The sequence below is a fragment of the Limulus polyphemus genome, unplaced genomic scaffold, assembly GCF_000517525.1.
Source record: "Limulus polyphemus unplaced genomic scaffold, Limulus_polyphemus-2.1.2 Scaffold1441, whole genome shotgun sequence".
In the NCBI taxonomy this organism is placed as follows: domain Eukaryota; kingdom Metazoa; phylum Arthropoda; class Merostomata; order Xiphosura; family Limulidae; genus Limulus; species Limulus polyphemus.
The window spans coordinates 274,656-289,616 of record NW_013667051.1 but is presented as its reverse complement, the minus strand read 5'-3'; the positions used below and the strand labels follow the sequence as shown (position 1 = coordinate 289,616).

Here is a 14,961-nt window from a genome sequence, read left to right as displayed (position 1 = left end):
TTAAAAATTTATTAGACATAAAACTATCGTCTTATGACAAATTGTAAATCATCATATATACTTGTAATTATTCAAACTGTTACTTTTCTATGGTTTAAAATGAAAATAAATCATGGGAAAACATTTCAAGGATTAATTATGCAGACATCTGAGTAAGCAGGCAGTATTGTATGACTTAAGCCTCGCTTGTGTAAAAAGTCTAGTGTAATAAAATATCTAAAAGTTAGGCTAAATATACGGTCGCGCGCTAATTACTTTATATGCATAGAACAACCAATAATTGCGAATCGCCTATATCTTTATAATGTTTACATATAACAAAACAATATTTATCTTGAAATCTGCTTTTTTATATTCTCGGAGAACTTCATGAAGTGTTCGGTTTTATTTGTATTCACGGGTAAAGACTTCTATATGAAACTTTACAATTACATTAGGATGAGGCCTAATACATTTTTAAACACGACATTCTTAATCTAACCTATTAGGGATTTTCAAAAACAGTATTGTTTAAAAATTTATTAGACTTAAAACTATCGTCTTATGACAAATTGTAAATCATCATATATATTTGTAATTATTCAAACTGTAACTGTTCTACGGTTTAAAAATATATGTACAAAATTGGAGAAAACACTTTATGGCGTATCTAAGCAGATAGCTGAGTAAGCAGGCAGTTTTGAAAGAAACTATTCTACGACTTTAGCCTTTCTTCTATACACAAATTTAGTGTCGTAAAAATACCTAAACGTTAGGCTAAATGTACTTTTGCTCGCTAATTCTTGGTATGCATAGGCCAGCGAATAATTACGAGTCGTCTATATCTATATAATGTTTACATATAATAAAACACTAGAAATCGTGAACTCTTCTGTATTATTTTCTCAGAAACTTCAGGAACTGTAGTACTTTATTTCTATTTGCGGGTAAAAACTTCTATCCATATCTTTACAATTGCATTTATCGTGAGACATTAGTATCCCGCCCGATACATTTTGAGTATCTTGATTTAATCTCTTAGGGATTTTCAAGAAATCTGTTGTTTAAAAATTTATTAGGCCTAAAAGTAATGTCTTATGACAAATGCAAATTAACATATATATTATTTATTGGATTGAGAAGTCATCTGACCATTGATGTTATCGTATAGTGATAAATGGCATAGTGGGAGAAGGGGGGCAATAGCCCGACCTTCATTTTAGGACTTCTAAAAATTGTTGTTATTTTCAGGTTTTATAAAAAAGAGAGAGAACAAAGGAAGAACCACCTCCTTCAAAATTAATAAATTCACGTAATAGATGCTTAGCACACGTACAGTACGTCTGTATTTGTTGATATAACTTTAATTATATAATTGGCATTACGTCCTTATACTTGGCACGACTTCAAACTGTTTATTGTCAGTTGTGCGGGTTGACACCGTGGAAAAGCTCTATATTTCTGAGTTCAAAGGAAGTATACAAGGATCATGTGAACTGTTTTGATTTATTGTGACCATTTTGACAATGGCTTCAAAAACGGCGTGATGAAAGATATGATGCAGGTATTCTGAAGCAAGTTTGTTGTGTACGTTAACAAACGGTTGAGGCAAGTTTTTTCTGCAACAACAGCGGCAGCTGCCAATAAACTAAAGAATCAGAAGCTAGAATCGCAAGAGCTAAATGGAAAGCAGAAAAAATTCTCAATTCCAACACTTCGTGCTTGAGCTTTAAAGACACTTCTCTTATAAAACATCAGAAGGGTGACTAATTACCACCTGTATCCTTAGCTGTATATCAAACATTATGAATATTCATATCAACATGTGAGTTTTGCTCAATATCCTCAAAGAATTTTGAAAAAGTCCGGTGACTGAGTGAGATAGGGTTGGTCAGCTCAAATCAAAAACATAAAACAACGAAGGGAAGGCTATGTTAAAAAGAAAAATCAATTGATGACAACACCGAGACCACAGCTGTTGTCTCTTCTGAAAAAGAAGTAATGACAGTACAGGCAGTTTTAGTAGTTCCACAAATACAAAAGTTTCAGAGTTTTAGGATCAAATTCCAGAAATACTGCTGGATGGTCAACAGAGTGCTAAAGATATAGCTGACGACGTTACGGCATTTGATCCAAATAGAAAACTTACATCGGACTCATGCTATTGTGGCAGGAAGAAATTGATAGATATGCCCAGAAGATTTTTTCCCTATGCTCCTTGCCAAACAAAGGAAGATGACCTGGATCAGGGATTTCAGAAGCACACATTCGAGACCGTATATCGCTCGTTTCATTGATCATGATACTTCACGTTGAGTAAGACTGGAGCTTCTTTAAGGAAAGAATGGTTGTCCTACTTACGAAGGGCCGAAAGTGGCCTAGTGATTAGCATGCAAGACTGTGGAATCATGATACTTCACGTTGGGTAAAACGGGAGCTTCTTTAAGGAAAGAATGGTTGGTCTACTTACTAAGGGCCGAAAGTGGCCTAGTGATTAGCATGCAAGACTGTGGAATCATGATACTTCACGTTGGGTAAAACGGGAGCTTCTTTAAGGAAAGAATGGTTGGTCTACTTACTAAGGGCCGAAAGTGGCCTAGCCTGGAAGATTGTAGAACTGAGTTTCCATGGTTTGTGCTTATTCATAAATGAGAAAGAGAGAGAGAAAAAACGCGCTCCACACTTTGGGGCCGTGGGTGCTTTATAACAGTAATGATCAAATCCCACTTTTCGGTGTGATAAGAGTATCCTAATACTTAGTAATGGGTGGTGTTGACTAGGTTCGTTCACTCTTCACTTCAAAATTAGGAATAGCTAGCTCTGAGTAGTTTCCACAATATCGAACAAACAAATATAATTCACCAAATGCTCGTTCTTTCACATATATATTCTGTTCGGAAATGCGAATACAAGGAATAAGCACACACCTTACAAGAAAAGAATTTTCATGCTGAAAGGATGGAAAGCAACTGCCCAAGAAGAGCTCGTGCAGTATAAAGCTTACTTTGATGTTGTCATTGCTGTGGCTAGTTATGTCTGTAAACATTTTGCTGTTCGCACAATCTTGACAAGAAGAAACTTGTCCCATGAATGAAGTTATCGAAAATTGAGATCTGCTGGCATGTTTGATTGATGATGTTGGAGATGCTACCTGAATCACACAATTTTCTTGAGCTCATGGCATTGCTTGCCAACTACTTGCTACAGGGTGCTTGATGTGTACTTGGAGGAAGTTGTGAAGGAAAATAAGGCAAACTGTCCAAAGAATACACGTGATGGTCGTGGTTCAGCCCTTACTTTCTTGAGTACTGAATCCCAAAACAGGCTTATTTTAAACATTGTTGGTGAAATACTCCAAACTATAACCACCAAAGTTCAAGAAGTGGGATATTTTAGTTTTGACACGAATTCCACTACCGATTGTAATTTATCTCAAAGCTGATCTCAAATTTGGCCATGCTCTGAATATAGTCATAATGCATATATGTAATGCCTCTTTGGCAGCCAAGTGATTGCTTGGCCGTTTGGAAAAGGTGTACAACTTCTTGATTGCATCCCGCAAGAGAAGTGATGCTTTTATTGGGGTGCAGACTCATCACAGAATATCCCCAAATGACCGGCCACAACGAATGTCAACTACTTATTGATGGTCCTAGCAAAAAGAAAAAAAAGAAAAAAAATATAAGTAATGTGTTCTTTGCGTGTGATGAACAAAGTTTGATTACTTTTGGGAAATGTCAGTCTGTTGGACACAGCTCAAAACTATATCTGATACAACCTTGCTAAACCTATATCTGCTAAAACCTTGCTCCATTTGAAAATCTTTGACATCAGAGATCCTGCATCTATCTCTAGTCTGACAGCATCGATCTTCTTCAAGGAGCGAACCTTGTTGAGGAACAAGACCAAAGCACAAAGAGCTGTATGAATCCAGCGTATCCTTCTGTGAACCACACTAGGATGTGCAATTTCCTGAAGTTCGAGTCCGGAGGAGGAAAAGAATGGCTGATGAAATGGCTCAATATGACGTTATGATCAGTGTAAAAGTAAAGTTCAGAGTCGACACCTTCATGCGTAGGCCAGATACGTTTGCAAACTACATGAACGAGCGTTTTTCATCTCAACGACAAATTTTTCTGACTTTGCTTTGCTGAATTCATTGCGTTTCTCTTAACATGTCAAGGGTTTATGTTACTATTTTGGTAATGGTATTAGCATATGGGAGGGGGCAACTGATTATCCTTGCCCCCGTAATCTCGCTTATGCATTTTAGTATGCAGCTGTTGTTCTGTAAAACAATGAGACTTTTTAGTTTTTCTTTTGAATACTAAGGAAATCTTACACGAATCTGGTATGTTTAATTTTTGAGAATAAAATATTATTCAAAGTGAGCAGTTCAGCTTGCTTAAGAAGTCCTACTCATAATGTTACAAACCACTTCTGCCCCCCACTCCCATCCCCACCTGTCTATTCACGTGAAAAAATAAAAATTGTGTTGTTTGCAGTTATGCACAAAGCTACACAATGGGCTATCTGTGCTCTGCCCACCACGGGTATCGAAACCCGGTTTCTAGCGTTGTAAGTCCGCAGATAAAAATTGTGTACCATTGCTATTTTAGTTAGGAATTAAAATAAATCAATGTAGATAGATGTTCCCAGTCTACACATAACTATACACCTTCCACGTTTATAAAGCTTTTTTTCTTCAGTCTTACTACCACGTTCACCATTCACATTTAATCACGATTATTGTAATAAAAAATTACTTAAAGTGAAATTACTGATGGATAAACGATTGATTTTTTTGCTCCTACCCATACTTTAAATGATATTTGTGGGCCATAAAAACTCTGTCTATTTTTTTATAAGATTATACTGCTTATTTATACTTTTTTTATACCTTGGTCATTTAAGTTCATTTGAGGCCGTATATCTCTATTAGCATACTAAAATAGCCGGGAATAATAAGTTAATGTAACATATAATTCATTTGTTTGAATAATTATTAACAAATATAAACTTTAATTTCTCAATTGTTTCATTTTAGAAGCAAGAACGTAACCCTTATGATGTGTTTTTCAAAGTTTATTTGTTAGGTGATAAAACAATTAAAGCTCTTACATACATATGTTAGTAAACTATTTAATGTGACGTCATAAAGTTAGTAGAATCAATGGTATAGTTACAAAAAAAAAAGAGAAAAGTAAAGGTACAAAGTTTATACAACTGTTTAATGTATAAGCTCAGGCACCAATTACATAGCAATATATAACATATCTCAAGGATTATTCTACAATATATGTATATACCTCAATTTAGTTTTCAAAATAAACTGCTATGAAACATATTAAATTAACACACACAACACAAACATGATTCCATATATATATGTGTGTGTGTGTGTGTGTGTGATATATGTACATAAATTATATCACGGAACAAATGTCTGTTGTGGAATCATCGTTTTAGATTATTAGATTGTACTTACATAGAAGATGGACACTGAATTATATTCCTGGTTGTAATAGACAGTGACATTGTGACCCCTGACGTAAGAGCTCTAAAGCACTTTGGGCATGATGCAAAAGATGTTCGGTTTTAAATACATAATTCTGCTTCGTTTTGCACGATGTAATCCGGAAACAAAACCATTTATGTTACATCTCATAGACTGTATGAGTGAAGTACAGTTTCGTAAGCACTGACACAAAGGATAATTGTAAAAAAGAATATGTACAATACAAAACTTTAAATGAAATTTTAGGAATAGATCTGCTATCGTAACAAGTGCATACAGAATCTTCAGATACGTGCCAACTATATTTAGAGTATGCCCAAACTCTATTTTGATTTGAAAATCAGAAGATAAATTAAATCACTTAAACGTTGAATTATAGTTATAAAAGAAACCATGACAAGTATTCAAATATTCATGACGTTTCTCGTGAATAAATGGAATATGCATTTAGCCTATCACACATTATTAGGATACCAAAGTAAATTAGCTAAACATTAGATTTTAATGAAAGTATAAAATCTATTCCATGGTGTAGTAATTTAATTGTTTTGAATTTTTGTATCGTTTTCTTTAATCCCTGTACAAATAGTCCAGGTGAGGCACGAGAACTCTGAAGAAATAAAATAATGTTTTTAGTTCTTGCTCTTTACGAAATGACTGTGTACACCAGCTCGGATGGTTATTTCTGGGTCGATTTCAGCTCGTCCAATCTCTGTGAAGGTTTTGGCATCAAGTACAATCATCATATTCGGCCGGTTAGGCCTAACATCAATTGCAACGCACAGCAAGACACCTACAGGAAAACAACAACAATAGATAAGTAGTTCGCAAGTGATTGTTCACCAATTAGGCTTAGAATATATATGTATATAAAGTTATTTGAAAAAAAAAAACAAACAACAAAAAACATACCGAAGCTAGCAACATTAACACCATACTATTTAGTGCTTGTAAAATTAAAAAAATGTAACTTTTTTATATATTGTGAATGTCAAGTATTTAAACACTCGCTCGCTTCGTATTTACGAGGGTGGAGGGGGGGGTAATTTATTGTAATTTTTATTTATATATACTTCATCTTATTTGTTATTATTACCAGTAATATTTCCTTATAAACGACCAACGATATTTGTTATAATGACATACAGTGTGCGTGCATCTTACCGTCGTCCTCTTCCTTAGCATCAGGACTGGCTACAAACGTCAATTCTCCTGCGTATACGTTGTCACTTTCCCGCCATAGCTTCAGCTCATTGGTCTCAAAGTCAAATTTACAAACCTGAAGTTATAAGAAAAAACACACATTCAGTTATCACACATCTTACTTCTTTCTATTCTGTTTCTTATGATGAATTAAAAATCTAACCAATATTTAAATATATTGTCCGTAGCGCTCTTTAATATATATGCTAATATAAACTCGGATTAGGATTAGTGTATATGATTTGATCTCTCCTTTAGTCCATGATGGTGAACTTATATGGAGCATTAATGCTACTATTATATTATTTCAAATTATTCAGTAAATCTTTCAGATAATATAAATTTTCTTTTGTCACCAAATTAATGAATTTCGGCGATGAAGAAATCAGTTTATCATTCAATTCGCGACTTTTCACCGAGCTAGACCGATTTCGCAGAATACCACCCCTTATCAGAAATCCCAGGCAAGACTCGAACAAATGGAAAAACAAGACTGGGCTTACTGTAACAGTTGTCAGTATATATTTGGTGTTTGAGTTGTCCTTTACACATAACAGTGTACATACAGATACACACATATTTGAAGAACACGTGAAGAGTAAAGGATTCAAACACCATACACATAACTTACTGACCATCACTATAAGAAATCCATCTCTAGGCTTGTTTGGATTTGTCTTTGTCCAGGGTCTTAATGATGGAAGAAGTTCCTCAAAACCGGTGTTCAGGGGCGTTACAACCCCAAAAAGTGGAGTGCTTGTGCAATAGCCTTCGTTGCAGCAATCTTTCATAACTTAGCTGGAGTTCTTGGGAATACCTCTCTTTATACATTAAAAAACGAAAGAAAGAAAGAAAAATGGGAGTATAAATAGTTCCGAAATAAATGAAACTGAACTTTTTACATTACAAGGAGAGGAATGAATGACATTCACTTGAGACTATTCAATAGTATTTTGTTTGTTTTGATTACAAAGAAGGATTGTTTGTTTGCTTTTTGAATATTTCCACAAAGGTACTCAAGGGTTATCTGTACTAGAAATCCCCAAATTTCAACCGATAGCCTAGAGGGGAGGAGGCTAGTCAACAGCGCCCACCCTCCAACTCTTTGCCTACTCTTGTCTGAACGAATAAAGGGATATGTTCGTTGTACTCATGTGCATTCGCAGAACGTTTTCTAGGGGGAGGGGGCAAAGTAGTGTGAAATTGTGAATTGAATAAATATTTCATATGCATATACTGAATGAATAAAGAAATAATTATGTTTTTCATTTTCCAGGTGAGGGCAAATGCCACCTCTTGCCCCCCACCCACAAAGCACAGAGCACATTTTCGTTTTGTTTCTGGTAATGGGATGCAAACACGTCCTTAGTCCAGCATGCTAGCCACTTCACCACGCTTGACCTTACAAAGTAAGAATGACCAAAAACAAAAAGTTCCAAAATTCACAAATACAACTTGTTAAAACTGAGATTGTTATAACATTGCTATACCATACAACCATCACTTGAATCATTATTTTCAACCTCATATTTAATGTACAGACAGCGACTATTATCGGACACAGAATGTAAAAAAATATTCAAGGTTTAAAACAAGTAAAACCTATTTTGGGTATATTTAATGTCGGCATTTTGATTAGTTTTCAAGTGGCCGCTTATTTCTGTTATTATATTTTGCTGGCTGAAGAAAAGCATAATAAAGTTGGGTGTCACGTTTCTTTGTTGTTGAAATTCATGATACTGGCGATGAGAGAAAAATTTCAGAGTCTTAAATGATTTAGGTTTTGTTATTTCTTCTAATTCTAAATGCCATAAAAATACAAGAACTGGTAACTGTTTCCATTAGTCATACTACGTTGAGTTTTCTATACGTTCGAATATTAGTTATCAATACAGACTTCTCTAGGTCATATGTCGTGGTCACTTATTTTTAGTATACGTAATAATATCTCAATTCCTGGTCTACGTTTTTTGTGGATAAAAGCTAAGTCCAAAATACAACACAGACATATTTTACCGCGTTTTTGAAGTAACCTTGTTCGAAAGCTCCTGACCCGTAAACGTAACGATATTTCCTCCCATTATGCATCTTATAGTTTATTGTGGGCATTTCAAAACCTAGAGAAAAAAAGAATGATATTAATGCACTTTGACCTTATTTCGATATTAAATACCATAATTGTTCACAAGTCTTAAAAGAATATTGAAATACTGTATGTTATAAAGGCTCAAACATAATAATATTTTAGGCATTTCTCTTTTTAAAAAAAATCCAAAGTATAATTCTCTTTACTGTTTAATACTGATTTTAAGTATTATATGTATTCTATATTTGTCCAGTTCAATTTATCATTCACTCTCAAATTGAGAAATTCACAAAACTAATGACTGAACAACGTCTTTATATAATGTTGACAATTATTCTACAATGAATACAGACATTATTTTACATAATACATGCTTTAACGTTCTCTTCGTTACAGTGGTAAGAAAATTTACCTCATTTGTATCTTTTAAAGTTACTTATAGTCTGATTAAGATATTTAAAAAAAATGCAGGTAAGTTATGGACAGAGTTGTAGCGCCTTCAAGTGGCGTTGCAAGCCACGTAATCTGTCTCATACCTGGTTTGGCCAGTTTTTCATCCGTCAACCAAATTACACCATTTTCTTGTTTCACGGCTCTTGCTTTGGTGTTGGGAAGGGTAACCAGATTTTCACCTTTTTTCAAATCCTATAAGAACAGTCCTCCAGACATTGATATATGTCGTACATAATGTAAAATCAAGCAGTAATGAAAAATGGCAAACTTACTACTTTCCAAGGGCGTCAGCAGAAAAAAAAGTTAGAGGGGGGGGGGGTCAAGTAACTCAATTTTGAAAAAAAAAAAGAGATTGAAATACAAATACCTTATGATTTTCCAATAACACAGAAGAGTGATTTTACGTATCTAGTTTGTTTTTTTAAATCCGGGGGGGGGGAGCAAGTGACTCCCTCTTGCCCCTTCCTGCGGGCGCCCATACTACTTGCGTATTTCAAACTACCACTGTCAAGAAAGTGCAGGAACAAAACATCAATAGGTTAAATTTGTTTTGTTAACTGATAAATTCGACAATGGGTCATCATATCTTTCAAACACAAAATTAAATTACTGGTTTGCCATTTGCTATGGTTTTAACTAATAATCCAAAGAGTTCAATGTAGTTTTTCGCCTTTTCAGCCAACTCTTGAGTATGTGCTTATGAATCAGATTGTTTATTGCTGTTTTCATTATTAATATAATATATTCAAAGTTAAATAAATCTTTCGTTTTATTGTTATCTTAATAGATTCTTTTGGGTTCTACTCCAGGAGTCTCGATATATTTAGGTTTATAACTTGTATCATCAGGAATAGTTAATGACATAAACCATTAAATTGAGGTAAGGGAAGTACCCATTTCCATAGTTGTGAAGGTAATAATTTATATTCTTACTTTTATATTTTCAATAGATGCGTCAAATACGTTTAGTGGCATTTTATTTTGCTTTACAGATTATATTTTATAAAGCAAAGTATTTGTTTTTGAGGACAAAAGTATTTTTGCATAAATTAATAACGTATATATTCGGTGTCAAACAAACCTTGCCTAAAGGAAGCACAAATCTACGAAGCTGTGGTGGACATATTTCTTCGAAAAGACCAGCTCGAAGTTTTTCTAACTTATACTTTTGCAGGAAACTTGGATCTTCGTAGCCTATTAAATCAACTACTATCTGGTTATTCTCCTCATAGGCATTAACGTGGTGGAAAACGAAAAAAGCTTCAGATTTGTAAACAGTTTTCAAAACTTTCCCAGTTGATTTCTCGATGACGTAAAATCTCGTCTATAATAAGTAAGTCCAGACAGTCTATAACTCCACTTACAAACATAACGTTCTATATTTCCACTTACATACATAAAGTTCTAAATTTCCACTTACAAACATAACGTTCTATATTTCCACTTACATACATAACGTTCTAAATTTCCACTTACACACAAATAAAAATCTTAAACAAAATATTTTAAACCTTTCAACTTACATACATAACGTTCTAAATTTCCACTTACACACAAGTAAAAATCTTAAACAAAATATTTTAAACCTGAAATTTCAAAAGAAAAAGTAAAAAAAAAACAATAAATTTATTCTGAGTGTTAAAACAACATGTACAAAAATTTCGTATTTTGGAAGAATCTGAATTAATGTAGTTCAGTTACAATCTAAAATGAATAAAAACTGAATTGTTTTACTTCATTAATCATAACGAGTAAATAAGATCAAGATAATTTACACCTTAAGTTCGTAACATGTTTAATTCTTCATTCGATATATTGTTTGTTTTAAAATTATATGCTCCTCTTAACCTTTTCTTTAGGTACCCAATCCATGCACTCGATTAAGGCTAGTCCTTTGACGACAGAAGTAGCAAGTTTCAAAGTGTTCAACAGTTGGGGTTGTTCAAGGAATACAACGAAATTCTCCGATATAACGAAACTATGATAATAACTGAAACACGTAGTCCAACTGGAAGAGATGGTGGTGATGATGGAAGCCTTCAGAAAAGCCCTTGGTCCTGGATACGTAAGTAAAGTAAAACAAAATGTATTTGTAATAAAAATGAGTGAGAAATAAAACAACTAAAGTACTATCACTCTTGCCATTATAACATAAACTCATTATCAGCTTTAAGCTTCCGCAAAAACAACAACAAACAAACCAAAATCTAGTTTCTGAATAATGGGTTAATGGTAAATACGTACCATTATTTTCTTCTTCTTTCAGAGGCAGTTGCGGAGGGATTTTTACAATATGGTATTTCAGGCCTTTATGAAAACTACAAGCTAAGTTGTAGCTCGTGCCATCAGGATCCACGTGTGGGTGAGCACTGGCCAGGTTGATCGAGATGAGTTTCTCCAAGTTAACCTATATCAAATAAAACTTGCAACTACAGAATCTTGTAATATCTTTTGTAATATTACAACACATAGAAGCATAAAGTATAAATAATACTGCTTAACCTGATCAACACGTAGCGGAACGAAAATTTACAACTACACTTGTTTTTCATATTTTCTTCTCAAACACGTTTTCTTTCTACGAGGGCTTTAGAACGTCTACAGTAAAACTAAAAAAAGAAAAAGGGGAAAAGGTTCATTTTCTTTGGTATTCTTCATATCCACATTTCCATTGTTTCCCAAAATATCCACTTTTTTCAGTGAATTGGATCTTGTACAAATATAGAGAAAACGTGTCCTTTTTTTTTTGTAACTGAGAGGAATAATAATAATAATACTCAAAACTGCAGGACCAACTTTAACACCTCCACATATCGATCTTTAGTGTAAGACGAACTTCACGACTTTTTACTGAAGTTGGCAGCAACATTTCATAAAGAACCGCTGCCTTTTTTTCGCTACTGTAAACTACTATATAAGTACCTTGCGATACGACAGTAATGTTTTACTTATAAGCTTCTGCTTCCAATTACGAATTTATTATAATTCCATGAAATACATATTAACAGAGGGATCCCCGGATTTGTAATTGATTTTTTTTACACGATTTTTTTCCGATAGGTTAACGTGATGTAATTAAATAAATAACATTTCCAGTGTAAGGCCAATCAAAGACCTTGAAAAAAAAGAAAAGGTATCTGTAACTGGTTCGTAAAACATTTTACTTATTTCTGCAAGCTCTATCCATTTTCCTCTCTGCTTTAATCCTTCATACGTTTTTCCCATTCTCACTTAATGGTTCACCGGTGGGACAGCGGTAAGTCTTCAGCCTTACAATGCTACAATCCGAGGGTTCGATTCCCCGTGGAGGACACAGCACCTAGCTCATAGTGGCTTTACTCTAAAACAAACTGACATAATGTTTCGTTCACTCCTAAAAACAATATAAAGCTTCCTTTAGTTTAGGTAGTGTTTTGGGCATTTTAAAACCTTCTATGGATAAAAAAGGCCTCAGTATAGAGACATAAACTTCCTCCAAAAAATAACAACACAAAAACATGTCAAGTAGTTTCCCGTTTGTAAAATATTTCTAATAGAAAAGCTTCTGAAATTTTATTTTTGAATAACTGCAACGAAACAAAAATACTGTTATCTTTAGTTCATACATATAACACTTGACGTTGCTGAATTTACAAACGTGCATTCTAAATTTACGAACCTTATCCATGGTTTTGAGAGTTTCTGGGTCCACTCTCCATAGATAACAGGTTTCCGTCACACAGTACAGCTCATCAGACATCGTGAAGACGTTTCCAATAACGTTATCCGTCATATCTCCGGGGATCAATTTGGACCAAAACCTGCTCAAAATTTTTCCGAAAATCACAACACACTATCAGCCTGCGTTACTTATAATTAACACGAATTTAGTTACAAATCAAGCTCCTTTTCGCAACGAAAATCGAAAAGGATTAATGCCGAGATTTGGAGGCTCCAGTAACGAAAATATCATGATATATTGTTGATATCCCTCTTTTTTAACAGCTTGGTTCGTTGCTGCCTCTTAAGCACTCTGTCTTTTCAATTCTGCATTACAAATTATTAGTTTTGAGAACAAAATTGATTTTATTATTCTTAACTTTGTTTAACGCAAACTGGTGTTTATTACGAGACATTTCCTATAAATGTAAATAAAACAACGACCTATATTCATGGGTGTCCACAGAAATATTTACAAGGGGTGAAACACGTAAGTAGGAGATCAGATCTTACAGTGTAAGTCAACAGACTAAAAGAATATGTGTTATGTGTGCTTAACGTAATACAAATTGAGTTTAACTACGATGTCAAGTTTACATCATTGTACGTGTAATTTTTTGTGAAATGTAAGGGGGCAAATGCCCCCTATTGCCCCTTTCTGCGGGTACCCATGCCTATATCTCCAGATTAGTGAACTGGTAGGAAATCGATGGTTCCTGACGAAGCTGTAATAGCGAAATATTGAACTAATAAAGTTACATTCTGGAGGATATGTCGATATTTTATTTACGTTAACAATATCGATCTGTTTTAACAAGAAAAAAAAAGTCACAAAAAGTTTTAACCTTTTTCTCATTTTATTTTGTACTTACACGGGTACCATTTATCCGAAATATTAATAGCTTGCATGGAAACCGTATGTTTAATCCGAAAACTATAAATAAATAATTATACTTACATATTGTATTTTAAATAACTATCATCAGAACCTTATGGAGATTCTTTGTTTGTTGGTTTCAAAATGTTTGCGCAAACGTACACAAAGGGTTATCTGCATTTAGCCATCCCTAATGTTTTGGATTCAAATAAACCGTAAGTGTAATTTTGAAGAATTAGATAGTTATACGAGTTTATAGTTATTAAATGTATACTTGATCTTAAGTACACCTAAAATGTTCAGAATTTAGTCCTCAACCCCCTACTACAATTTCATAGCTCTGTCTATGTGAGAAGACAACTGGAAAAACTTGGAACTCTATTTTAACAATTGAAAATTGAAGCTCAAACATTATTTATTAATGTAGTTAACATGTACTTGTAATCAAAGTGAAAAAGAAACAAAAAAATTGATGCAAACCCATTTTCAATAATTCAACTTTCCGACAGGTGGCAGGCAATGTCATGACAACTCGAATACAATTTAAACCAAGTTTCTTAGTTTTCCAGCGACTGATGATATATTTCTTAGCTTCAAATTTAAATTTCAGAATAGTAGTAACAAAATTATAAATTTCAATTTTTACCTGGAAAACATGCTTTTGCACGGATCGGGATATGACCTAGTTCCGAACTCTGTAAACACGGGTCTTTTAACGGTACACATCTTCTCATAAGCCTCGGTCTCGAGAAACCTAGACTTGAATGTAACCTGTAGAGAAACGTTATATTATAATCTCTTTAACAGTAAACCTCTTGAGCATTCTGTACCCTATGTAGGGATCGAACCCCTAATTTAAGCGTTATAAAGCCCTCAAGCTTGCCGCTAAATTAATAGGTAGCGGACTGAAGAAAGACGGACACATCTGATATTCAAATAAGTATGCCAAAAACAAAGAGCGCCTGTTGTATTATTTAAATTGTTCCTGTAAAGGATTTATCATACATACAAATATGATTGTCATTTTAGTTTCAATGACAGTTCTCACAGACATGACATCAAGTAGTCTAGATTTCTTTTTGTCATACATCCAATACTGTCTTCCATTGGAAAAGAAACTGTGTACCGTATTTTTCGGTGTATAAG

General features: G+C 33.9%; 1 protein-coding gene across 1 annotated transcript in view; it reads right to left on the bottom strand.

Annotated features, from left to right (window-relative positions):
* Positions 1 to 5,189: 5,189 nt before the first annotated feature.
* The window catches only part of LOC106463584 (beta,beta-carotene 9',10'-oxygenase-like), a 20,249-nt gene continuing 10,477 nt past the window's right edge, over positions 5,190 to 14,961 (bottom strand). Inside the window, exons 3-11 of the mRNA XM_022391115.1 lie at positions 14,462 to 14,586; positions 12,898 to 13,039; positions 11,484 to 11,646; positions 11,088 to 11,296; positions 10,321 to 10,563; positions 9,323 to 9,431; positions 8,717 to 8,817; positions 6,662 to 6,776; positions 5,190 to 6,290 (exon numbers count right to left, since the gene is read on the bottom strand). Coding sequence (XP_022246823.1) covers positions 6,130 to 6,290; positions 6,662 to 6,776; positions 8,717 to 8,817; positions 9,323 to 9,431; positions 10,321 to 10,563; positions 11,088 to 11,296; positions 11,484 to 11,646; positions 12,898 to 13,039; positions 14,462 to 14,586 — 1,368 coding nt within the window. The 3' untranslated portion in view covers positions 5,190 to 6,129. The remainder of the gene's footprint in view (positions 6,291 to 6,661; positions 6,777 to 8,716; positions 8,818 to 9,322; positions 9,432 to 10,320; positions 10,564 to 11,087; positions 11,297 to 11,483; positions 11,647 to 12,897; positions 13,040 to 14,461; positions 14,587 to 14,961) is intronic.